General features: G+C 41.3%; 1 protein-coding gene and 1 non-coding gene across 2 annotated transcripts in view; both read right to left on the reverse strand.

The window, feature by feature from the left end:
• The window catches only part of COL25A1 (collagen type XXV alpha 1 chain), a 586,562-nt gene that overhangs the window by 16,306 nt on the left and 542,577 nt on the right, over positions 1–27,679 (reverse strand). Inside the window, exons 27-31 of the mRNA XM_077476703.1 lie at positions 22,801–22,881; positions 20,053–20,115; positions 15,839–15,889; positions 14,747–14,773; positions 4,624–4,677 (exon numbers count right to left, since the gene is read on the reverse strand). Coding sequence (XP_077332829.1) covers positions 4,624–4,677; positions 14,747–14,773; positions 15,839–15,889; positions 20,053–20,115; positions 22,801–22,881 — 276 coding nt within the window. The remainder of the gene's footprint in view (positions 1–4,623; positions 4,678–14,746; positions 14,774–15,838; positions 15,890–20,052; positions 20,116–22,800; positions 22,882–27,679) is intronic.
• Positions 10,324–10,514, reverse strand: LOC143979940 (U2 spliceosomal RNA). Its single transcript, XR_013274149.1, has one exon. It is a non-coding gene; the product is annotated as a U2 spliceosomal RNA (small nuclear RNA).

Below are 27,679 nucleotides of genomic sequence, written 5' to 3' on the forward strand. Positions count from 1 at the left end.
GCTACAAATACTGCAGCTGCTGACTTTTAAATAGTGACACTTACCTGTCCAGCGCGCCCGCGATGTCGGCACCCGAAGCCGATCGCTCGCTCGGCTGCCGGGTCCCGCCGCCATCTTGGGTATGGGAATCAGGAAATGGAGCCTTTCGGCTTCATTTCCCGGTTCCCTACTGCGCATGCGCGAGCCGCGCGGCGCAATCCGGACGGTCCCCGCTGCCTCTGGGAGCTGTGTGTTTCCCAGCAGGCAGCGGGGCACTTGCTGAAGGGGGCGGGCGCTTGCGGAACGTACGCCCCGTTCCGCAGAGAGCTAGCCCGGAAGTGGGTGCAGTTACCTGGATTATCCAGGTAACTGCACCCCCCTCCCCCCTGAAAGGTGCCGATTGTGGCGCCGGAGGGGGGGGGGATTCCGATGAGCGGAGGTCCATTTTAGGGTGGACCTCCGCTTTAAGGTATGTCTTGTCAAAATGTCTAAAAATTGCCAAAAAATTGTTTACAAGCCAGCAGATGGATCAAGCCTGCCTTTTAGTTACACAAAGCCACGGGTTTTCATTGTTCACCATTGCAACCTTCTAGTCACCAGTGTCCTAACAAACAATGACATCATCGGTTAATAAGGAGGATGCCTGCAAAGCATTCTTTATTTGCCCTGTCCAGATCAGCACTAGTGTCACATTAGCTGAGTGAGGGAGAGAAACTGAGAGAGAGAAGAATACTAGTCAGCACCAGTGTGTTTTTATTGGTTGAAATCGGTGTCTTTTTTCAGCCAGACTAACTATGTAACTATGTAAGTGTGCAACGGTATATTTTATTTGGAAGATTAAATCACCTATATCGTTTATTTTCCTATGTGTGTTGCATTATGTAAAACTACTTGTTTTCTTTTTTACATTTTAGAATGTGGAGCTTCGATATTGTGTAGAATTTTAAAGGATGCCTTTACTGAAAAAAAGGTTGAGAAACACCTCTATAGATCATAGTAATGTTTCATGACAAACATGTGATTTTCACATTTGTACATGCTTACGTCTATATTTATATTATTGTAATAAATAATGACATTTGTAGATTAGCCACCAGATGGTGGTCTTAGGCCGCGTACACACGGGCGGACTGTTCGCCCAACTTTGTTCGTCAAACAGTTTCGGCAAACAGTCCGCTCAAAATTAGCATGGACGGACATGGCCACACACGGCACTTTTTGAGCGGACTGTTTCAGCGAACTGTTTGCCAAACAGTTCACTCAACTTTTGAAATGAACGGACTCGCCCACGTAAGGCGGAGGCAAATCCGCCCATTTCGAGCGCGTGTACAGGTAGGCGGGGCCCGCGAAGGAGACGTCGCGGGCTCCGCCACCTGGAATGGACTTAAAGGGGAACCCCAACGCCGAAAAAAATCGGCGTGGGGTCCCCCCAAAGTCCACAACAGACCCTTGTCCGAGCACGCTACCCGGCCGGCCAGGAAAGGGGGGGGGCGAGCGCGCCCCCCCTCCTGAGCCGTACCAGGCCGCGTGCCCTCAACATGGGGGGGTGCCTTGGGGAAGGGGGGGCCGCGCGGCCCCCCCACCCCAAAGCACCTTGTCCCCATGTTGATGAGGACAAGGGCCTCTTCCCGACAACCCTGGCCGTTGGTTGTCGGGGTCTGCGGGCGGGGGGCTTATCGGAATCCGGGAGCCCCCTTTAAGAAGGGGGCCCCCGGATACCGGCCCCCCACCCTATGTGAATGAGTATGGGGTACAATGTACCCCTACCCATTCACCTGTGAAATAAAGTACAAAAAAAAACACAACACAGGGAAAAAATATTTTATTGCACAGCTCCGGGGGTCTTCCGTCTTCGGGGGTCTTCTCGCCGGACTCCTCCGCTATCTTCGTGTAGCTCTTTTGCTAGCGGAGGAGTCCGGCTTTCTTCCTCCCCGCCGCCGGCCTCTTCTCCCGACTTCGGGGGTCTTGTCCCCCTCTTCGGTTCTTCTGCCGGGCCACTGCGCCTTCTTGTAGCTCTTTTGCAGGCGGTGGCCCGGTCTTCTGTCGCCGCTGCCTTCCGTTCTTCTGTCGCCGCCTTCGGTTCTTCTGCCGGGCCACCGCGCCTTCTTGTAGCTCTTTTACAGGCGGTGGCCCGGTCTTCTGTTGCCGCTGTCGCTGTCGCCGTCGCCGCCTTCCGTTCTTCTTCTTCTTCTTGTTCTTCTTCTTCTTCCCCAGGAGATGTTGACACGTCGCTCTCTCCGGCCGGAATGCCAGAGCCGCGCTGTGCGGTCACTTATATAGTGACAATGGGGCGGTGTCACATGGTATATGTCACATGGGTTGGTCACATGGGTTGATGTCACATGGGGACTATGACATCGTAAGGGGGCGGGGTCACCATGTGACCAACCCATGTGACATATACCATGTGACCCCGCCCCATTGTCACTATATAAGTGACCGCACAGCGCGGCTCTGGCATTCCGGCCGGAGAGAGCGACGTGTCAACATCTCCTGGAGAAGAAGAAGAAGAACAAGAAGAAGAAGAAGAACGGAAGGCGGCGACGTCGACAGCGACAGCGGCGACAGAAGACCGGGCCACCGCCTGTAAAAGAGCTACAAGAAGGCGCGGTGGCCCGGCAGAAGAACCGAAGGCGGCGACAGAAGAACGGAAGGCAGCGGCGACAGAAGACCGGGCCACCGCCTGCAAAAGAGCTACAAGAAGGCGCGGTGGCCCGGCAGAAGAACCGAAGAGGGGGACAAGACCCCCGAAGTCGGGAGAAGAGGCCGGCGGCGGGGAGGAAGAAAGCCGGACTCCTCCGCTAGCAAAAGAGCTACACGAAGATAGCGGAGGAGTCCGGCGAGAAGACCCCCGAAGACGGAAGACCCCCGGAGCTGTGCAATAAAATATTTTTTCCCTGTGTTGTGTTTTTTTTTGTACTTTATTTCACAGGTGAATGGGTAGGGGTACATTGTACCCCATACTCATTCACATAGGGTGGGGGGCCGGTATCCGGGGGCCCCCTTCTTAAAGGGGGCTCCCGGATTCCGATAAGCCCCCCGCCCGCAGACCCCGACAACCAACGGCCAGGGTTGTCGGGAAGAGGCCCTTGTCCTCATCAACATGGGGACAAGGTGCTTTGGGCACCCCCCCATGTTGAGGGCACGCGGCCTGGTACGGCTCAGGAGGGGGGGCGCGCTCGCTCGCCCCCCTATCCTGGCCGGCCGGGTAGCGTGCTCGGACAAGGGTCTGTTGTGGACTTTGGGGGAACCCCCACGCCGATTTTTTTCGGCGTTGGGGTTCCCCTTTAAGCCCATTCCAGGCGGCGGAGCCCGCGACGTCTCCGTCGCGGGCCCCGCCTACCTTCACACGCGCTCGAAATGAGCAGACTTTCCTCCGAGCGGGAACAGTTTGCTCATTTCGAAAGTAGCCTACACACGGGCGGACTGTTCGCTCAAACACAGTTTCAGCGGACAGTTTTTCGGAATTTCCGAAAGACTTTGTCCGTCAAACTGTCCGCTGAAACTGTCCGCTGAAAGCCCACACACGAGCGGACTGTCCGCCCAAACACTGTTCAGCGGACAAGGTTGGGCGAACAGTCCGCCCGTGTGTACGCGGCCTCAGTGGCTTAGTGCAATTATTTCCTCTTGCTATCTTAGCAACTGCTGATATCAGCTATGCTGGGAGTGCATTTTTTTCAATGAATAAGCTGGCCCATAGGAGTTGATTTATTAAAGGCAAGTAGGTTGTTCAGTTGGCAAGGTATGTTTAACTTTACAAGGAAATTGCCAGAGAGCTTAGTGAAAGTTTAATTTTGCAAAGAATACACAATCACATACAAGAAAAATCACTTGTTCTTGTATATGATTGGATGATGACTTCCAGCAAAGCTTCACCTCCTAAGAGAAAATTCCCTTGCAAACTGAACAGCCCTCTTGTCTTTAGTAAATCAACCCTATTATTTTTCTATATCACCTTGACTAGCAGCCAACATCTATGGATATGTGTATGGCTTCACCTCATTCACTAAGCTCTGGGGAAAATCACCTTGCAAAGTACAACTTCATTTCAAAAAGAACAGCCTAAATGCCTTTAGAAAATCAACCCTATAGGCAGGAATTGGGCATAGGTGACGTAAAGTGCAACAGCTGTGTAGCATTGCATAGCAGAAAGCACTGTCTGCTTATGTAATAAACGAATATCGCAGCTCCCATGTATATGATTAATTATAAGTTATACACAGCAACAAGGTTTTTAAAGTAACACATATTGATGATTATTTAGATCAAGCTATTCTCTTTTACATGTTTATTTATAAAAAAATTAAAGGATGCACATTCCCAAAGAACTATGTGCATAACCCTCACAGGTCTCATAACCAAGGTCCATGCCAATTACGAATAACCATCTTTGGCAAGGATTTTCTCTGTGGGTGTGGACTTTGATAGATAGATAATGGATTAATAGATCATGGATTGTATGTCATTAGGGAATCCACCTCACAGCATTAATAGAGATGTATTTTGACCATTATTTTTTCCTGTTCTGAAACTCAAGCTGATTTTTACATATCATATCAATTTGGTTAGTCAGTAATACACGATTAGTTGGGCAAATTTCATGCCTTTGGCCACACTTAACATAACTTAGCATTTTCTACATACCCGGTCTCCTTTTGGACCTGCTGGACCAGGAGGACCTAGTGGACCATCCGTACCCTGATAAAAGGAAAAAAAAAATAAGATTCAGTATAAATATTCTCTAGAGCAGTTTTGCTGGTGGGTCCTTTCTCTTCCTTTCTGGCAGCCGCATAGGAAACAGAAAGTATGAACGAGTAGAAACCTTGTTAGAAGAAATCATGCAGAGGTGACACACTGTATGACAAACAGTAAGTTAACATCACAATCCAGGATACATAAAACATAACAAGGCACAGACATGAAACATTTTTATAGCCCCAGAGATTAATATTCAGTCATAATAGGTTCCCTGCTTATTGTGATCTACTGTATTTACTGAAAGAACTGCATTCTATTCAGCAAAAAAGAATGAGTTTCCTTGATGGTGGAGACTGACTGAGACCTAGAGCCTCCAGACACTGAAAAGATAGACACATGCCGGCACAGGAGAACTCATGCTGGAAAAGTTGAATCATAAAGAGAACAGAGACTAAGGCCATTCCAAGAAGATCATTGAAAGATTGTTTAAGAACAATGAGTACTGTAATGTAATACACAACAAAAATGTAAATGTTCTATTATTTAAATGTATAAATTCCTACATTCAAAGCCCTTCCTTAAATACAACTAGCTATTGCAAGGTTGGCAAAGAATAAATGGTAGGAGTACGATTTTTGTAACCCCTCTTTAAAACTTTGTATAACTATATAACTATACAGTATATATTAAAACTGTGTATAACGGATAACTTTATATTTATACTAACACTTTTCTTGAGGGTAATCCTACAATATGATTTTCTTAAAAGGAGAAGTTGGATTCTTTATTTTAAATCCTCCATTTATTTACACTAACTTTAATAGCATCCCAGTCTTAGTCCATAGGGGTCAATATTGAGTCAGCCTACCCTTTGCAGCGATAACAGCTTCTCTACTCTTCTGGGAAGGTTTCCCACAAGCTTAGGAGCATGTCTATGGGAATGTTTGACCATTCTTTTAGAAGCACACTTGTGAGGCCAGGCACTGATGTTGGGCGAGAAGGCCTGGCTCAAGTCTCTGCTCTAATTCATCCCAAAGTTGTTCTATCGAGTTGAAGTCAGGACACTCATCCATGTCTTTATGGACCTTGCTTTGTGCACTGATCCAAACCATTTGGTAGGGGGGGGGGGGATTATGGTGTGGGGTTGCTTTTCCAGGGGTTGGGCTTGGCCCCTTAGTTCTGTTCAAAGGAACTCTTTTTTTGTATACTATCTTTTTATTATTATTCAATTTATAGAAAAACACAACAATTACAAAGCAGATAAGCATATCTGCCCTTCAGCTTACTCGTTGCATCATTTCATTACAACATATACATTTCCCATATCCCGCCCCCCTAACCAGAATGAGAAAAAAAAAACACTGCAACCTCATAATAATAATTTGATCTTTTCCTCTCTCTCTCCCCCAGTGAAGGGAACTCTTAAGGTGTCAGCGTACAAAGACATTTTGGACATCTTCATGGTCCCAACTTTGTGGGAACAGTTTGGTGATGGCACCTTGCTGTTCCAACATGACTGTGCATTAGTGCACTAAGCAAGGTCCATAAAGACATGGTTGAGTGAGTTTGGGGTGGAGGAACTTGACTGGCCTGCACAGTCCTGACTTCAACCTGATAGAACACCTTTGGGATGAAACAGAGTGGAGACCGCGAGTCTGGCTCTCTCATCCACATCAATGCCTGACCTCACAAATAGACACATTCCTAAACCTTGTGGACAGCCTTCCCAGAAGAGTTGAAGCTGTTATAGCTGCAAAGGATGGGCCAACTAAATATTAAACTCTACGGACTAAGCCCTTGTACACACGGTCGGACGTTCCGACGGAAAATGTCCGATCGGACCGTGTTTTCGGATAATCCGACCGTGTGTTGGCTCCATCGGACTGCTTCCATCGGAATATCCGACTGAAAACGTTTTAGAGCTGGGCTATAAAATTTTCCGACAACATGATCCGATCGGACTTTGTCTGATCGTTTGTAGAGACTTCTGATCGGACAAAGTGCCACGCATGCTCAGATCAAATTCCTAGACCAACGCTATTGGCTACTAGCTTGAACATAGTCCCGTCATAACGAAATAACGTCATCACGTTACGAACGATTGGATTTTCCGTCAACTTTGTCCGACCATGTGTATGTAACACCAGTTTCGGACAAAATCTGATGGATTTGGTTGTCGGAATGTCTGACCGTGTGTACAAGGGCTAAGACTGGAATGCCGTTAAAGTTCATGTGCATGTAAAGGAGGTGTCCCAATACTTTTGGTAATATAGTGTATATTGTTTGAGCTGTTTTATTGAACAATTCCTTTTTTTTGCTAAATAAATATAATGTTGATACTAGAGATGCATTATACTACTAGGGGATATCTGTACTTTTTCAAAGCAGAACTGAAGGCATTTTACAACAAACTGAAAACAAGCAGGCTATTATTTCAGAAGAGACATGCAATGTCTCTGATAAAATACACCTAGCTGCCTGCTCACAGTCTTCTGCGGCATATAAACTGAACTGCGCATGCACAGCTCAGCTTACATAACCAGCCCTTTCCCTGTGCACCACAATGACTGACTCCTGCACATGCACAAAAGTTGTGTCATCCTATGCTGGCCAATGGAGATGCCCGAAGACTGGCACCTAGAGAGAAGATGCTGGAGACAGCGAGGGACCTGAACTATTAGACTGGAGGTTAGTAAAGTGCTTTTAGCTTCACTGAAGCCTTTGTTTACACTGACTGCAGGAATGAAATCATGCAAGTTCAGCTGAACTCAAACGATTTAATTCCTGCATGTCAGTCCCAACTTCGGGGGCGATTTCAGAGAGCTCTGTGTGGGTTTTTGCACAGATGTCAAAGGAAATCGCACTTTTTGAAAGCGGTGCTGCGTTGCACCTATTCGGACGCTGCCGTTGCCAGCAATGCCGTTGATTTGGCATGCAATTTGACATGTCAATTCGCATGCCAAATTGCATCAAAGCGAACCAGGGCTTAACCTATGATTTATTTACATAATACACTGGAGTATAAAATATATAATGTATCATATAAGGCAGTGCTTCACATTCTATTACTGTCTAAATTAAGTCCAAATTCTAGTAAACTGTCCTTTTTTCTAGTTTTGGATACAGTAGGAAAAAGCTACACTTTTTTTCAAGTTGTTATTTCTGCCTGGTACACAACTAAAAAGATTTTTCTTTACGTTCTGTCCCTGTGATGTCTGTACAAGAAATTGGTGGTTTGGTTATCATGATAACAGGAAGGCAAAGGCAGTAGGAAAAACATTGTACACACGGTCGTAGATTCTGACGGAATGTGTCCTATCGGACCGTTTTGTCGGATATTCCAACTGTGTGTGGTCTCCATCAGACTGTTTCCGTCGGAATATCCGACAGACCAACTTTTCCAACTTGCCGGTAAAATTTTCCAACAAAATGCTCCGATCGGACATACTCCGATCATGTGTAGCCTACTCCGACAGACACAGTGCCACGCATGCTCAGATCAAATTCCTAGACCAAAGCTATTGGCTACTAGCCTGAACGTAGTCCAGTCGTAATGAAATAACGCCATCACGTTATGTACAATCGGATTTTCCGACAACAATTGTCCGACCGTGTGTGACCTCTTCCGGAATTAATCCGTCAGAATTACTCCGACGGATTTGGTTGTCGGAATCTCCGACCGTGTGTACAAGGGCTTAGAGGGATTTGCCATCACATCCTGTCATTGGGAGGAAGACAGACATCAATATCTGATAGTCGTTAAAGTCCTTCCCTGCACTATTCAAAATAAAATAAAAAGCGTGTTGCAGTGTAAAAGACACTTCATACATGGTTATTTGAAAAAATAGTTTCAAGCTCCTTTTATATATAGCTTTCCACCAAGGATTCATAAATTTAAATAAAAAGTGACAAAAGTAGGGACTGTCTAATGCTGATTATTTGGCAAAGGTAGTTCAGTAATTAGATCCTATATGACAAATTTGCTTCAATGCGCTGTAAGTAATGCGTGATCTATAACCCTGTTCTTTATCTAGAATGTTATAAATTTCTAAGATCCTTAAATTTCTGTTTAGTGAGTTTGTGTACTGTTAATGGTTATCCTAGAGTTCAGTGTTTGTGACAAAGATAGGACTCACTCACCCTGGGTCCTGGCTTTCCGTCTAAGCCAGATGCTCCCTGTATGATTGGGTGGAAGTACAGACGATGGGTAACACATAGGTGACAAGAACGTGAGATTAGTGGGCAATGAACATATGGGGTAAGAACAACACAATACAGGTGACCACATTGATCACTAAGACATGGCTGTATGGTTTTCATGGCCTTGGGTGCTCTACACAACCCAGCAGGAAATGGCCGGTACCCTTGCAGGTTAAAGGTCAGGTTACCAACATACAGCAAAAAAAAGTCTTCACATTTAAAACAATGTTATCAAACACAGAACACAGGCATATACATCTATTTATTATACAGTATAATAAGGCAAGGAGAAAAGTGCATAAGCCCATGGCAACCAACCAGAGTTCATATTACCCTGATATGAGACCAGTAAGCAGAAATCTGATTGTTTTGTCAGTAATCACAATTTGCAAATCATCTTTGCTTTTGTTGTGATTACTTATTTAATATATGTGAAAGAATGGCAAAATAATAAGACAATGGCATGTTTCTTGTCTATGTGACACTTAGCAGAGCTATACTCACCTGCTCTCCAGCGCTGTGATGCCCTGGAACTCTTCACCACCTGCTGTCATTTCAGCCCAGCAGCTTCCAGGTATCAATCCCTGGTTGTTTCCATTGGCTTGGCCAAGATGACATCACTGGTGCGTATGCTTGGAAGATCATGCGTCTTGGCACTGTTGAAAGTCTACACTGCAATGTGCCAACAGGCAGGTAAAGGAACTTTAATGCCTGTTTGCTTTTTTTTTTTTAGGTGAAAGTTTCACTTAACGAATGGTTATCTACCTCTGTTTTATTTATAGATTATATATTTTTTACCTCATAAACTAGCATATTAAAAACCCCTGAAATGTGTTACTTATTATCCATCATGTATTATCCATTTATTTTCCCTTAAATAATTTATGCTAGCTTTATATGTGCTGGTTTGCCCTCTGGTGGCAGCATTAAGAATAACCAAATTAAAAACTGCAATGAGCATAATGCAGATATCATACTTATGCATTATTTTATAATAACAAAAGAAAAATTGTTATAGTGTTGTAACTATTTTATCTAATCTGAATGTGGTTGGCCATCTGTGTTCCTCATTATGGTTCTTTGGCAGAGGCAGTTATGTGATATATTAGTTTATAAAATGCACCAATCTAAATGGTGGTAATAGGAGGTCTGGACATCTCACTATCGTTCCAAGGAACGGTTATACATAGAAGTTGATGATCAAATAATCGACTAGTGTCTTGTATCTCTGAGGGATTTCAAAAGTGGGATCCAACCATTAGAGATTCTGCCACCATGAGTCAAGCTTCTTAGGATGTTGGAAGTGTCAGTACTCCTGTTGCCTTCTACTTGGCTTGTGCATTGTACTTTGTGTAAAATAAGAAGAGCAGCCAATTGAAAAGGGGCTGTGTCTATGGGCAATGCAGCTTCATCAGCTTGAGATACTTCTGAGATCATTGAGATTAAATTTTTTTTTTTGTACCTGGAGGTACTACAATACCAGGTCGATGCGTGGAGTGGACAGAGCAAGCTCTTCTTCCATCTCCCTGTTCTAAAAATCCATTTAATATATGGTCCCCAGATAGGGGACGTATCAGATATTAAACTGATAAGAACAGATACTACACTTGATCTTAGCCAAAAGGCCGAGACGAGAACATTGAGATTTTCTTGCAGGTTCAGGTTACCTGCAATAAACCTGCTTCATCTGCTTTTGTTTTCGCAAAGATCTCTGAGGCAAACAAAAAACTATCAACAGTAGCACTAAATGCTTTGCCAGATGGCAGATTCTGCCACTGGTAACACATTGGCAGCAGCAGAATCAATCCAGTGAGGGAACCACTTACCCTAATGGAGGGCCTCCAGTACTGGCCTTGAAATGCTGCAGAAGCTTATTAGCTACTGATGGAACAACAGGAAGCAGCATTTCACTGGTGTGCCCAGAAGTGGAGCAACTCCATACGAAAGGATAACCTCTCTTAGCTATGCTGTCACTGGTGAGTTGTCACCAATATGATTTCTCATTTGACTTCTGCCCAAAAACTGTCAGAAAAATATGGAAACTCAAACTGGGTTTCTCTGGCAGATACCAATATAGAGGATGTTTGGACCTATTGGTGTATCTGTTGATTTTGGAATGACTGAGTCTTTATATTTTCTACAGGGGTGACATTCTCCAAAAACACAATCAGCATTTTTAACAGAAAATATTGAGAACACTTTTCAAAAAGATAATTATGACAAACATGACATTTATTCAAAGGTTTAGTAATATCAGTGACAACAGGCAAATGGATCCAGAGTATTATTTGATCAAATGATTCCATAAAATCATAGTAACAAAACACACGCCAGACATGATCAATATATCACACTGTAGATACACAGTTTGACTTCGACATTATAAACAAAGACAACAAGTAAGTGGATAACATGAAAATGGTATGCTGGCACTGGCTCTGTGTGGGATCAGATTTAAAAGATGGATAAATAATATTGCGTGAATGACAGACAAAAGATACATGGAGCTTTGTTCCTCCAGAAAATTAATATAAAATATATTATATAATGATATGATTTGCCATTCACTGTAATCACTGAAATAAAAATAAAAAGAAGCATATGGATTGAGGTGAAATTGAATAGATTTTTACTTACTGGAAGACCCAGTGGTCCTCTGTCACCCTTTTGACCTGGCTCACCCCTCAATCCTTTAAGACCATTTAACCCTGGTTCACCCTAAATGTAAAAGTAGATGCCAATTTTGTTGTTTTGGCTGTGCAAGCTGGTACAGAGGAGGTTTAGACACTGAAATTACTGCTAATTCCTGTCTGTATTATATTAATGTATGCACAAAACATATCAGAAGTGTAAAACCGACAATGCTATTGTACAACTAGTAATTATCACATAAACGCCTTTCAAATTTTATTGTAAGTTGGAAAAATAATCATCTTTGCAAATTGTTTTTTGGGGGCTTTCTTGTGTTCCCATAATATTCTAGGTTTAAAGTATTCATTGGGGTTATATCACTTGATTTACACTGTGAAATTAAGTAAAAATAATTCACCAAATACTGGCCAGCATCTGATACTTTGAGTACAGAATCTTCAAATAAAACTGCTGGTGGTCCAATATTTAAAGCATTTAATGCTTGACATCTTGATAATATTAATGTTCAATCTTGTCAGTCTGATAAAAGTAAAAATAACTGAAGCCTGTAGGCTACACTTCTTTAGTTTTGCTTACATTGGTCAGATAATACAGATCAGACATTGGAATTTGCAGTTTGTTCTGAATAAACCTTTAAGCTCAAAAGTATTTTGTAAAGAGAGGAAGAAAACCTTCAGTGATTTTTTTTTTTTGTCTTTTAATGTAGACCTTTACGCAGCTTCTCGAAATAATGCAAAAAAAATGCATTTTATAATGTTTGATCAATGTGGCTTTATCATCTATAAACATAGATACACAACAGTGAAAATAACATTGGGTAGCCGGCCACATTAGTAAATGTTATTAAACTTTTAAACTTTATTAAATTGAAAAAAACTATATATAAAACCATATATGTACATTCAGTTTTTCACAAAATCGGTATACAAATAACTGCTTAAAGTATTACTAAATCCCCCCCCCCCCCCCCCAGCAGTGCCCACAGCTTATAAATCTTATTTTTACATTAAAATACTGCCACTTTATAACTTTTTGTCTGATCTGTATACCATGGTCATGTGATAAACTGCAGGGTTTGCCTGAGTGCTGAGTGTTCAGGAAGGAGGAGATTTCCACTACAGCCTGTGTACTCATGCTTTTATGGATGGCGGATCATTCACGAATTAAGATGTGACATCCCATCCACTGTGTTCTTTTTTAGTTACTGGGCATGGAGGAGGAGGGAGGGACTGGGCTGTTATTTAGGATCTGTATACATGCCCACATGTGGTATCTCAATACCATGTGACCTGAAAAGCTCAGCTCAACAAAATAACTGTTCTCTCCAGCAATAGAGACCAAACTGAGCATGTTCAGCTTTACTACTCTGACTGTCTCACTGTCTTATGACCATGCCAAGAGAGACCCTGCGGGGGAGGGGGGGGGGGTGGATCTGTGCATACAGGATCAAAGAGCCTTTTTACACAATACAGAGGATTAACCCTTTAAGTTCCACAGTATGTATAACAAGCATGCTATTCTGCATATACAGACAGATTTTACTGTTGTGGGTTTGGTAACACTTTAAGGGAACAACTGTCTCCAAAAATTGTTACTAGAGCCATTACTCAGTCTTCCTGAAAGAATAAAGTAATTTACTATATAAAATATTTAACTGCAATTATGATTTACATATTTTTTTCTTTGTGGTTTCTGGCTCCAAACTGAAAATACCAGACCTAATCAGATAAATGCAACGTGGCAAAACATTTCTTCTAAGTTAAAATGTTTGCTTATACAGAGAAAAAGATATAATGTGCATCAATTGTAGCTGGAAATACAGAGTTAAATTCTCCCCACAAAAACATTTTTTAGCTTGGAGTGGAAGTAAGCAGGCTTTGATTTTCTGATGGGGCTTTACCGCTGTCCATGATCCCAGTGGGGAGATTTCCTCCTTTACGCTGGGTTCACACTGCTGCGGGGGGAGATCCGGATGTGATTCGCACAGCAAATCACATCCGATCTCCGTAGCACTGCGAGTTCAGCCATACAGATAGTATGGCTGAACTCGCAGCTGTCCCGCAGCAAACTCGCACAGGACCCTTTTTTGGGTCCGCAACGGAATCGGATCGCATGGGGGTTCACACCATGCGATCCGATTCCTGTGCGAGTCGGCAGATCGCACTGCGATATGCCGACGGATCTGGGGGTGTCATTAACATAACATTGACACCCCCAGCCGTCCGCATAGGGCAGTGTGAACTGCCGGCGGGAGGTATGCGATGCGGGAAAACGCCGCGGATTCGCGGCGTTCCCGCATCGCAATAGTGTGAACCTAGCCTTATCTGTTCCCACCATGAAAGTCAGGCCTTGATTGCGAAGCAAACTGTCCTGATTCTTCTTAGAGGGCTACTTTCTTTTATGTCACTTTATGGCTAGGTTCACACTATTGCGATGCGGGAACGCCGCGAATCCGCGGCGTTTTCCCGCATCGCTCACCTCCCGCCGGCAGTTCACACTGCCCTATGCGGACGGCTGGGGGTGTCAATGTTATGTTAATGACACCCCCAGATCCGTCCGCATATCGCAGTGCGATCTGCCGACTCGCACAGGAATCGGATCGCATGGTGTGAACCCCCATGCGATCCGATTCCGTTGCGGACCCAAAAAAGGGTCCTGTGCGAGTTTGCTGCGGGACAGCTGCGAGTTCAGCCATACTATCTGTATTGCTGAACTCGCAGTGCTACGGAGATCGGATGTGATTTGCTGTGCGAATCACATCCGGTTCTCCCCCCGCAGCGGTGTGAACCCAGCCTATAGGAGATACTGGGGTGTGGGTGTGTGTGTGTGTGGGTGTTTGTGGGGGAGGGGGGGGGGGGCAGCAAGACCATGGCAATGGTGTTACTGGAATTCCAATTGAGTCTGCATAGAAATAAATGGAGAATGCACACCAGCAGAACCCTCACACAGAAAAATATTCCTGCCTATAGACAGCAAAAAAGATAAGATAATGTACTCTGATTTGTTAGTTCCACTTTTACACTAAAGAAGCTCATAGGTCACTAATTATTTTTGGACATTTAGTTAAATTTAATTAAAAACTGTATATTTGAGCTTAAAGATTTACCAATATAAAACAACATATTAGACATTACATACACATAACATGTAAGCATGCACCAATAATATTACATGAAAAAACAAATACATGCTTTTAAATTAGACCAAATGTACTTACCTTTGGACCCGGCAATCCATGTGGTCCCTAAAAAAATATAACTGTTATAATACTAGCTATAATAATAATACTATTAAATACAGACAATTCTCTGCATATTGATCATGTTAAAATATATGGATGTATATTTATGCCACAAAATATTAGGTGGCAAGGTTAAAGCCTTACCTTCAGTCTTGCCTAGTTATACAGACTCCTCCCCTGTATTGAAACCACATACTTTGAATTCAATGTACACTGTGAGCTCCCACAATGTATAGGGAGATGTAGTAAGTGAGATAGAGCCCACCTAATTTCTTGCCTGGAGAGTGCCCCACTTCATTTACCTTTTTCCTCTTCAACCTGACTGTGTTGAGTTCACTTCTTTCTTTCAGTCACTGGATTTCAGTTCTTTCAAGAATGGAGGCTCGTCAACACATATTGGTGTTACCTAGGAAGGTTTATATGCAAATGCAGTCTGCCTAAAAAAGCCCAAAGCTCTAGACCAGTGATGGCGAACCTTGGCACCCCAGATGTTTTGGAACTATATTTCCCATTATGCTCCACTACACTGCAGAGTACATGAGCATCATGGGAAATGTAGCATCTGGGGTGCCAAGGTTTGCCATCACTGCTCTAGACTGACACCCACCAATCAAGGTATTTTTTTAACAGGTGAACCAATCAAGGTATTTTAATACAATGCATTTGCATAATGCCCCCAAAAGCCAGCCCACTGCTTACATCGGGATTGAGGACTTTGGAGAGGAATACTAAGGTAGGGTACTATAATGTTTTCAGGAAGATATTCCTCCTACCAGGCCTGATATCCTGCATAGAGCTAATAGGCATTAGCATGTTGATGACAGGGGGTGGGGGTCCAGGGAAGGCAGATTAACATTTTAATTTAAGTAAATGTGTGATTTTATATCATAGCCTATCACCAACCAGTGAAATGGTCATTATCCCAAACAGTTAAAATATTAAAGGTAATATTAATAACAAAATATACAAAGATATAGCATTGCTTTAAAGTTTAATCTGCAGGAACTAAATCCTGTTAAACAATTTAAATATATAAAATAAAATGTAATGTATTTATAACCAACATACCATTGGGCCTGGGGGTCCATGAGGCCCTGGTGGGCCGGGAGGGCCAATGATCTGTAAAAATAATTAGTTTTAAAAGAAAAAGATTAAAAACTCAGATTACAGGTATCTGAGCCTTGAACATCCTGCAGCAGTAAAATCATTATAAACTGTTCTGTGTGAATGATTAGGATTGCATTTAGAGTCACCTAACTAAGCCATATTACAAGGCATGAAAGGTATATTTGCATAATTTAAATGCTGCATTAACTATTGCATTGCTGCATATTATTGAATGAATGTATCAATCAAACAAAAAAAAAAAAAATCTTGTAATATATATTTAAAAGCCTTTTGGCAGCAATACACTATTTAGTAATACTGGGATAAAATAACTAACACCTCCAATCCAACAATAATATAGAATTTTCCTGCTGTTTCCACTACCTTTGTGTTAAACACGGACACCTATATTTCTTTTTAACAAAGGATTTATTGAGTTTTTAGCGCAATATACAGCAGAAGAAAGCTCCCATTATCTACATCAAAAAACAGGCACAGAGACAGATAAAGCCTCTTATCTAGAGGCTTTAAGATGCCTAAATTTTTGACACATGGACACTACAACTCTACAATAAACAAGCCTAGCAGGCTAATTTTCCAATAAGGTATGTATCAATATCAAGTAGAAGGTTGGGTAGCCACACACTGTAGCAATAACCCCAATATTTGAATTAACCAATTGTTCCAGATAAAAACATCATAGTACCACAGACAGGGAGATTGGCTGTGGTGCTGTGATGTTATTATCTGGAACTATTGGTTAATTGAAATTTTGGGGTTCCTGCTACAATTTGTGGTTACCTACCTTTCTACTTAAAGCTTTTCTCTGTTGTGAGCCAAGCCGGCACCTTGGGGGCAGATCGATCTGGAGTGATGCTTTTACTTTATTTTGTATGTATCAGTATCAAGAGGGTAGGGAATATAGAGACATTTATGCTGTCATACAGTATACTTGCAGATTATTTGCAGTGAAAGCTCCACTTGGACATGCTCTTACAATAATGAGCAGATGTATTCCTACCTAAAGATCATTTAGTCTGATATGGTTCTGCTAGGATGGAAGATGCAGTCATCTCAAGGCTGCATCAGCATGTGTTAAAGCATATCTCTCAGCTCGCTCTCATGTGGAGGAGTTGCCTATCTTTTGGAACTAAATCTCTCTGTCCCTATTACCTTTTCAACTGTCCCTCCCTTTGGACAAATGTGTAACTATGGTTTGATAAAGGTGTGCTCCTGACTGCCCTGAAACATGTAACCCACATCCACTCCACTTTCTGTCATCATCCAGTCGAGAGAGGTGCTGTTTGGAGCCAAGGCCATCTTGGTAATTCTGGAAGCTGCCGTTGCTTATGTTCCAGCCTGAAGCCTGACAGCTGTACTTCTATTAAGAACTCTGCTTCAACTAGCCATATGCCTGTAGACCTCTGCAGCCTCATGGTGATCTTATGGCGTTCTATGTGGGTTTATGACAAGCCTTGATCCACTTTTATCTAGTGAGTGCACTTTTATACTTTTTTTTAAAGAAATTGCTACATCTAGATGGAGCGCCCCCCTTGGGTTTGTTTTTTATAGTAAACTTTGTCAACATAAGCGCAATTATGCACTTTGCAAGGAAATTTATCCCAGAAATTAGTGAATGTGTCCAAGAATACACAATCATATGCAAGGAGAATAGAAATGTTTATTTTATTTTACTTGCACAATTGGATGATGAAAGTCAGAAGAGCTTTACATGATTTCCTAAGCTCTGGGGCAACCTCTGGGACTGCCAGCAGGAGAGCTGAAAGCAGAAGCCACTGCATGACTGTGGGCTGAATTGCCACAAGTTCATAGGAGATAGAGAGATTGGCTGCAGGCAGCTACTGCAGCACACAGACACAGGACAGAGGCAAAAAAGAGAGGCCCAAGCTGTACTTTGCAGTCCCAGAGATAGAGCGTTTTACATACCACTAAGCAGGTGCAGGCTAGAGAGGAAGGTCCAGGTGCCTTTCCCCTGATCCCACCCAAAGTTTTGCCCAAATTGCAGAGACCTCCATGTAGTCAAAGGTATAGTCATTTCCTAAACCTAAATCTACCCCGACTGTGAGAGCCTGTATGGTAAACCTATTTCCAGGATCAGAAAACCAGTGTGGACTTATGCTCATGCGCATTGAACACTCTCTCCTATTTCTATGCAAAAGGGCAATATCAGATGTAATGTGCCGCTTCACGTGTACGTTGCAATTAGCATGCACACTGGGCATCCAGCATCATTAAACTGATCTGTCACTGACAGAAGTTGTTGAATAGTCTCCAGCTGGTTTTCCTAAAACCAAATCTGCTATACAGTATTTGCTTACATGTGTATGACCCAGGTTCTTTCTGGACTTTGCCTCTGCCTGCTGCCACAAAACCTGTTCATGCAGTTTCCTTTGACCTCGACCTGATTCCTGGACTATCCCTTGCCTGCTGATTGGCTTGCTTCCTGGACTTGCTCTGTGTGCTGATTCTGTGCTGTTTGCCAAGTTGCTACTGACTTTGGCCTGCTTCCTGAACTTACTCTGCCTGCTGAGTCGATCCCTCACTGCCCTGCTGTTGCTGGCTGCTGTCTGCTTCCCAATTGCCACTACCACCTCCTGCTTTGGCACCAAGCTGCTTCTGCATCCTGTCTCGAGGACTGTGCTTTATAGCTCTACCCACTTAAAGAGCAGACACCACCAATCACCTATTCTAGCATTCATGCCACTGCATGCCCTCACACTCTCCGATCCACCTTTGAAAGTGTCTGGCAGGAGGTGCAAGAGAGGCCCCCACAACGTTCCAGTATCCACCAGGTATGTGATAGAGTGGCTGTCAAGGGACAGAATGCAAGTTGGTCTTGGCTATAGCTTCAGAGTAGTAAGATATGACACTGCTATGTGTTTGTTCAATGGTATTTTGCTAACACTTTGCAGCCATTAGAGGATGGCTGCCAAAGGGGACTGTATTGCTTGCATTACTCTGTGGATTACAAATACACTCATTTGAGAGTGAGTGTTTCTCTGAGAATTAAAGGGCCCTGACGCCAGCAGACTGCAGCTAACCCTCCACTAGCCAGTGGCATAAGCAGCCCATAGATTATGTGATTTTCTCTCCTTCGACCACAGGTAGAACCGGCTGAGATTCAATCTATCTATGGCCAATTTTAGTCAAGGACCAGGACTCATAGATAGGCCATTATCCAGGACAGTCCTTTGTTTATTGTGATGTTTCTGACATCAATATGGGGAAAAGGTGTTTTGGGGGGCACTAAAGCATCTTCCCCATGTTGAGGGAATGTGGCTTGGTATGGTTCAGTGGTGGGGCTCTCTTATTTTTCTGCGGCCTGCCAGGTTTCGTGCTCAGATAAGGGCTTGGTATGCCATTTTTTTTATTTGGGAGCAAGGTTCCCCTTAATAGCCATACCAGACCTGAAGGGCCTGGTATGGATTTTGGGGGGACCCCATACAATGTAAAAAAAATTTGGGTAGAGGGTTCCCCTTAATATCAGTGTTTCATTGACATATGGTAGCTGGAGCTGCAGGACCACATTACCAGACCACAGCAGAATAGTTAGGAGAGGGGAGGAAACATTAAGAACAGTTAACGTTAGACTTTTCTTTCACTTTTAAATTTCAAATTTTAATTGTTCTTCTGTAATATGTTTACAGAAAAAAACATTACTGGACCATACAAATAAGAAAAAATAATTATAAGACTGTTATAAGAATGGCTTAAGAAGCCAATGATATATTAAATTAAGGTGTCAATTTTTGTTTTTCCTTTTAACAAATTTTTGACAAATTTATAAATGTTTAAAATTGCAAATAGTTGAAAAATACATCACTAAACATTGTTATTTTTATGAAACATAAATCTAGAATGCAGGTTTGACTGGTCTTAGTGAGTAAAAGGATGCAGGCTTTGAATTACAAATAGTCCACCATGATGATATTTTGAGTTCTAGAATATTAGTAAATTTAGATATGTATGATTGCAGCTGTGTGTTTGAGTAGTCCCAGGGATCTCAGTTATACACAGTATGAATTCACCAGTTATCTGTTGAGGAAACTTTCAGCATTAGTACAGCGGGCCATAACAATATACACCATTTAGACAGATGGTTATTACAGTCAAAGAATAATATATTTTTCCACAAAATTTGTTCTCCTACTCACAGAAGCTCCATGAGGCCCAGATGCACCATGATCTCCCTTTTCTCCCTTTAGCCCATTTGCACCCTAGAAAATATGTAATATTTGCAAATCATATTGTGTTTTTAAACATGAAAAAGAAATGTGTGATATATTAAGATCTATGCAATCATCTTCTGTTCTTTTTCAGTGCTCCGTAGGCCTGGCAGGGCTTAGAATCTGAACCCAATTACTAAAATTTCATATAAGGATTCATTCACATGGCTGTAAAAAAATGCATATACAAGTGTTTTTCAATCATGTATCTGAATGCAGCTGCATGGTTTACAATGGAGCCATATGCACAGGTGCATGAGCTGCTTTCAGATCTGTAACACAGAATACAGAAATATGCATCTAAGAATATATGCTTTATGCGCTTATGTATTTAAACACATGTATACACATTTGTAAGCATGTAAATTAAGCCTAAACAAAGGGGGGAAATAAATTATCATTATGTACGGATATGCATCTGTACGCATCTCTCTGTGTTTAAATGCATCTATACGCAAGTAATTTACTGGTCATTATGCAGGAACTTTTCTCCTAGAAAACACAGGTGTAATAACATCAGTAACATTTTTACGGCTGTGTGAATGAGGCCACAGTTGTAACATGTTAATGTAATTTTGAAAGTTTTTTAAATCTTTTTGAATATTTACCTTTCATTAAAAATATCCAATAATCCTGGTATGAAAGTCCATGGTTAGGCACTTTCTATTATCAGTAATAACTGTCTCCCAATTGTGCTTCTGCCCTACCATCCTATCACATGTATCCCTGAATGAGAACTCGAATGGCCATACTGACACAAAATGTACAGACATTGTGAACTGTTGTCACTATCTAGAAGCTGGTCCAGTGCAATGATGTGCAACATACACATTTTAACAGAAAGTGGCTGGAGGAGTTCAGCAACACTGAGATGCAACAAACTATAAAACAAAAGCCAACCCATTTGTTTAGGGTTTGCGGTGCTTTAGCAAACTAAATGTTGTCCAGTGAGGGTTTGTGTTTACTTCAATCCCTCCCCCCCCCCTCTTCTTAGTGGTTAGTTGAATTTTGTTTTGAAGCCAAATTAATAAAAAAATATATATTTTTAAATCAAAAGGCTTATCAAACTACGCGACTGAAGACAATATGCATGAACACCAACCCCTTGAAAAACCTGACTTTTTCCATTTTTAATCTAATACATTTAGCATCAAACCAGAATGAGAAGTTACTTGTGCATGAGCATGTGGGCATACATTTCTAGAAAATCAACACTGGAAACATATTGTTTAAAGACAATTTTTATGAAGTCACTCAAAGCTGGATATTTCCAGGTTAGCTGGTTTCAGTGATTGCCCAAATACCCTATTTCTTATCTTAGACTATGTTATGTAAAACCTCAGGAAAATAAACTTAAGGAAGTAGCATTTGATCGCATTCAGAATGTGAATAACCTTTGTATAATAAAAGTGTGGTCACAGAAGTCTAATAGACAGAGCTCTATTTACCACAATGGTAATCTTGAGGTCAGTGCTTAGGGCAGCAGGAATAGGGACAGAAGCAGCAAAATGTACAAATAGTGTGAATTAATTTTTTCTTATTTTTTATTTATTTTTCTTATCGTATTGCCCCTTATGGCCATCTCTGGGCAAGTGTGGCTAAAATCATTACGAGTAATGTAAGGGATGTTAAGATGAGTCAGGCTTCTTTGACTAGGATAAGAAACACTGAATCTTCTTTCCTTTTTCTTCTTTGGTGGTGTTTATGGTTAAAAGTGGCTTTATAAATAGAAACATAGACTGCATCCTGCCCCCCAATAGCACTTTCTAACAGTAGATATTATTTAAAAAAAAAAATATGGCACAGGGGACTGGGCTTGCAAGGGTGCTATCATTCACATGTGCTTACGCCACCATAATGTCTTTTTGGTCATAGAGGGAAGCAAAACATTGGGGCATAATATGGTGGCATAACCATGAAATCTGGCCCTACAGTATGTATAACTAACATTTCTAACAACCTTCTTTTAATAAAAGGACACAGCCCTCTTGTAATTGAACTTGTTAAAGGTAAAAAAGCAATGTCATTCCAAAATGTAATGCAAATATCTAACATGCAGGCAGAATTAGGAAATCATTGACCCTGTCTTTTTGTGACTACTGTCACTTGCCAAAGCATGGTATTTAAGAACATCCATCATTTAAGGAATCCTAAATGACAGTCTAAACAAATACCAAATCCAGTTACTATGTGATGCACAAGCCTCATAAAATTAAGACAAACTAAACAAAAACTTTTATTTACCTTCCCTGACAAAGCTTACATGGGAGTAACAACACTTCTCTGAATTCAGGAGCAGTGCAGCATTGTTGCCACACCCTCACAGGAAGCTGCATTAGATGAATTACACTGCCAGGCTCAATAGCGTTTTGTGGGACTTTGCAATGGAACTGGGAAAAAATTGTAAGTGAATATGCACTTATAATTGTATTTTTTTATTTATAGGGAGGCCATATTTCTACGTTAAGATACAACCACAGAGCACTTTCAACTACTTTGGCTAAAATCGTATACAATTTAAATGAGTGTATACTGTATTTGTTTGCATTTAAAGACTTCTGTAATATAGCTAAGAAATTCTCAAAGACAATAATTTTCAGGAAACTTTGAAACCTTTGGATTACGGTAGTCAATTGAAATTGGGTGACAACAACAGAGCTGGTTGTTAGCACTTACTGGTAATCCAGGAAGGCCAATTCCTCCTTTCTCTCCCGCTATACCAGACTCTCCACGATCTCCTTTGGAACCTTTAGGGCCCTATTCAATACAATAGCAACTTAATTAACAGTTAAGAAAACATACAGGTTATGCAAGTACTCTCTTTACAAGATGGATAGCATGCAGCTCTGTGGTTTCTAGAGATAAAAAAAGATGTCATGATTTAGTGAACTTACTGGGTACTCACTGATTTATCCACTGCCTTGGTAATGTGTATATTTTCACATCCGAATGATATGTTGTTGTAAACTAAGTAGAAGTCTCTTGTGGAGGCAAACATGATGAAAGCAGTGGATTTAACTAAACAAAATATTGTTTAGTGCATCCACCATGTCTTGGCTGATCAACCAGGATACAGTATAGGATGAATATTAGTAACAGAAGTTAAACTCAAAGACTGTATTCAAAATCAAAACAACATCATTTTCCTGCTGTCCTGGTGACACCTATTGCAATGCTGGACACGATTGAGGCCAGGAAGCTCATATTCAACACTTCTTTTGTTCTAAAGCCTTATACAGTGAAGAAAATAGGGATCTCTTGTTGCGAATATTCATGTTTTAACTAAGCTTGGAAAACCAGCAAATGGGAGAAAACAATGGCTACCATATGAACAGTTGCACAGATAATCTCACTGTACCAGCAGAGAGGGGATCTCTCCTCTAGTTCTGTTAAAAGAAGAAATTGAAACTTGCAGTGAACATCTCTCCCACCACATCTTCTGTGTTGGGTGCATAGCAACTACTCTTGCATGTTCCTAATAACAGAAAAGTGTAAGCCACCTACTCCCATCCTTCCATTAAAATGTAATCTTTATTATGGTATAGGAGTTAAAGCAGGACAAGCAAACACTTTGCATTGTTATTGCAGTAAAAACATTTTGCAAATAATGTTACATCTTTACAAAAATGAGCAAAGACACTGTAACAAAAAATATCCCTGCCATCTAAAGTGGAAATATCAAAGGGGTTAAGGGTAAGGTTTTAAGTCACTGATATTGTGTTACAACTGGGGAGGTTCACTCTCTCTATTGTCCTGGTGACCATTGTCATTATGGTAAAATATTCCAATGGGGATGTCTCTTCTGAAGATAACTATCTAAGAGGTGATTTCCTCTCCTTTGGAGAGATTTCTTATCATGTTCTGTTTTTCTGACAGGAAACAAGGGACAATCTTCCCATGGTAAAAAGACAAAAAAAGGGTCTAATAATATTCTTCGAGCACATACAAAATAGTTGTAGAAACATACCAAAGAGACTTGCAGGACTATAAACTTGGTTAAGTTCATGGATGAGTGTACAGGAGACCAATCTTTGGGTAGGGTTTGAACTGAGGAGGTTAGCTGTCTCTATTTGTCCTGGTGACCATTGTCATTAGGGTAAAATCTTCTAAAGGGGGCTTCTTCTGGAGCTATCTAAGAGGAGATTTTCCCTCCTTTGGCGAAATTTCTTGTGACTTCCTGTTTTTCCGACAGGAAATTAGGGACAATCTTCCCATTTTTAAAAAGACAAAAAAAAAGGTTATAATAACTTTCTTCCAGCACATAGAAAATAGCTGTACAAATAGACCAAAGGGACATGCTGGATTATACATTTGGTTAAGTTGAGCACTGGAGCAATCATAAATGACAGCTTTATCTACAAATGCTATGATATCCTCAAAGGAAGGTGACTAAGCTGTATCAAATAATTGACAGCTCCCACAGTTCTATTAAACCACACCACCCTGGAAGACTACAAAGGTAGGGGTTGGGGGACATGGCCAGATGAATATTCCTACTTAGAGAAAAGGCATCAGCAGAACAGACATATCCTACTGATTCTAAGCTGTGTCCCTTGTGCTTATTTCATGTTTTTTATTTTGGTTGCATTTAGGCGTTCAAAATGTACATCAGAGATCTAGAGGAGCTGTGCAAGATACAGGTCTTATTATAGTATAGAAGTTTGATTTCTGACTGTTTTTCATGTGGGGAGTATATATCCTATGTCACAAAGAATTATACTTGTTTTTTTCAGTGGCAGGGAGTCAAGCCAAGTAGCAGATGTATATATATTGGTTTACAATAAAGATGACTGTATAATAGAAGGACTGCAATGGTGCAGCAGATGCATATATTTTGTTAAATGTAACATTGTTTGCAAGTACTTTTTAATGCCAAGGTCTTGCTATATCAAAAGAATTTTTTTTTTTACCCAGGAAATAACAATAACGATGAATGTATAATAGAAGGACTGCAATAGTGTCTTACAGTAAAAATAATATTAAAAAAATATTTAAAAAATGATATTTTTAATGAAATACTTAACAAGAATCCTGCAAGTCCTTAGGGATACTAGTAAAATGTTTCCCATTACAAGACTGAAACTGAGGATGTAATTTTGACAGAAGCACAACCACTTAAAACTGACTTTCAGCAAGTCTCAATATCTACAGAACAGAAGCAGGTAAGAATCAGTGAAGTCCGCTAAAATCCCTACAATGATTATATGATAATGGTTTTCTACTTAGACTAGAATTGGCCAGCCATTCCTAAATTTTAGCTACCTTAATGGTAGTTAAATTTGACTTTCATTAGTAACTAGTGGGCAATAACAATTTGTTTCCCTAGTAATGTTTGCCACATTTAGTAGTAGTTAAGAATACTTTAAAAGCATTAACATTTTACAACTCGCGTGTAAATGTGTAAAACCGCTGTATGGAGATGAAGTTCATATATTAGCTTTATGTGAATCATGGCATGGTTTCATTATCTTTAGTTGCCACAGTAGTTTAAATAGTCAGTAACAGATTGTAAATAACACACAGCATTAAATGATGAAAGTGATTTTAAATTGAAAAAATTACTTTGATATTTGTGTATGCCTGTAAATTCTAAACTCTACTTTAAGATCTTATAGTTATACAAAATTAATAAGCATACCATTTATTTTTTATCAAGCGTGACAAGCTACATTTAGCTTGTTTAAAATGATTAATTCTCCTCTGAATGAATGTATTACCCAAAGCCTATAATTTGTTCCTCTCATAAATGTAATTGCAATTAACCACTTAAGGACGGTGCCTCTTTCTGAGATTTAAAAAGAAGAAATAAGAGTGATGCACTTATGCAATAACATGACATGAATTAATATACTTAAAGAATGAACATGATAAGTATCAAAACATAAAAATAAATACATGTGAATAAAAGTCCAACTAAAGCCCAATGGTAGGAGTCAGTTCATATAAAGATAAAAAATCTCATAAGGGTAATTTAAAAAAACAGACAACACATCAATCCAAACATCGACTGTTATATTTATGAATTTGCCGCTCACCTCCAAAAATGATCCAAAGGTCAAACAAGGCTCATCTGATAGTCAGATAAGAAATCCTGCTGATGGATCTGTAAAGACATCCAGGTCCCAAGTGAAGACGAAGAACTATGCCCAGATCTTAGTATCAAAACATCTTGGGAAACTCCATATGTAGAGGAAACAGCTCGCTCCAAGAAACTGCACTTCTTGTATAAATGGCGCTCAAAGGAAACAAAGAACAGCAAATCTGTCCACCAAAAATACTATTATTTCCTCCACACTACCAAGCAGACCTATTTTACAACAGTTATTAACACCTATTCATCCAGTCCCTGTAAACTTCAACTCTCTTCTTCGTCCTCCACCGACTCCACCCACTGACTCACTCAATTCCCAGGAGATTGTTAATTACTTCAAAAACAAGATTTATACAATCCTTGATGAAATCTCCACTCTACAAGTATTTCCCCCAGTTAATACCCCATCTCAACAGGTACAATTGACACCCCCCCTATTCAAATCTGCTACTATAGACAAAGTTCCTAAACTCCTCTCTAATGCCTACCTGTACCCTGGACCCTATTCCCTCTCAAATACCACGGTCGTCCTCTGACTCTATCCTGCACTCTCTAACCCACATCTTCAATCTCTCCCTCATCTGTAGCATCTTCCCCAAAGCTCTAAAACATGCATTGGTTACCCCCATACTTAAAAAGCTGTCCTTGGATCCTACCGATCTTAACAATCTATACCCTATCTCCTTGCTCCCCTTTTCTTCCAAACTCCTTGAATGCTTGTCTTACAACCAACTGAGTGACCATCTCATTAAGAATAACCATCTTGATCCCCTTCAATCTGGATTTCGCCCTCAACACTCCACAGAAACTGCTCTTTTAAAACTCACAAATGACCTACTAACTGCAAAAACCAATGAACACTATCCTGTACTCCTACTTCTAGACCTCTCAGCTGCCTTTGACACGGTTGACCACCCCCTCCTCAAAAAAAAAATTCTCCCTCAGTCCCCATGACTGTGCTCTTCAGTGGCTTTCCTCCTACCTGTCCCAACATACTTTTAGTGTCACCTACAAATCTACTTCCTCCACTCCTCTTCCCTTCTCCGTCGGGGTCCCTCGAGGTTCTAATCTTGGACCTCTTTTATTTTCAATATACACCTCTTCCCTGGGTCAGCTGATAGCCTCTCACGGCTTTCAATATCATTTCTACCCCAACGACACCCAAATCTATCTCTCCACCCCTCCACTCAATCCATCAGTCTCCTCACACATCACTAAGGCCGCGTACACACGCGGGGACTGTTCGCTCAACTTTGTCCGCTGAACAGTGTTTCGGCGGACAGTCCGCTCGTGTGTGGGCTTTCAGCGGACAGTCTGCTGAACAAAGTTTTTCGGAAATTCCGAAAAACTGTCCGCTGAAACTCTGTTTCAGCGAACAGTCCCCTCGTGTGTAGGCTTGTTCGTCAAACTAAGTTCCGCGCATGCTCAGAAAGGATTTACACGCCGAAGTTTGCATTGCAGTGT

This window comes from Lithobates pipiens, unplaced genomic scaffold, assembly GCF_037356315.1.
Source record: "Lithobates pipiens isolate NorthernLeopardFrog02 unplaced genomic scaffold, aLitPip1_a1.2 Scaffold_13, whole genome shotgun sequence".
Taxonomy (NCBI): Eukaryota; Metazoa; Chordata; class Amphibia; order Anura; family Ranidae; genus Lithobates; species Lithobates pipiens.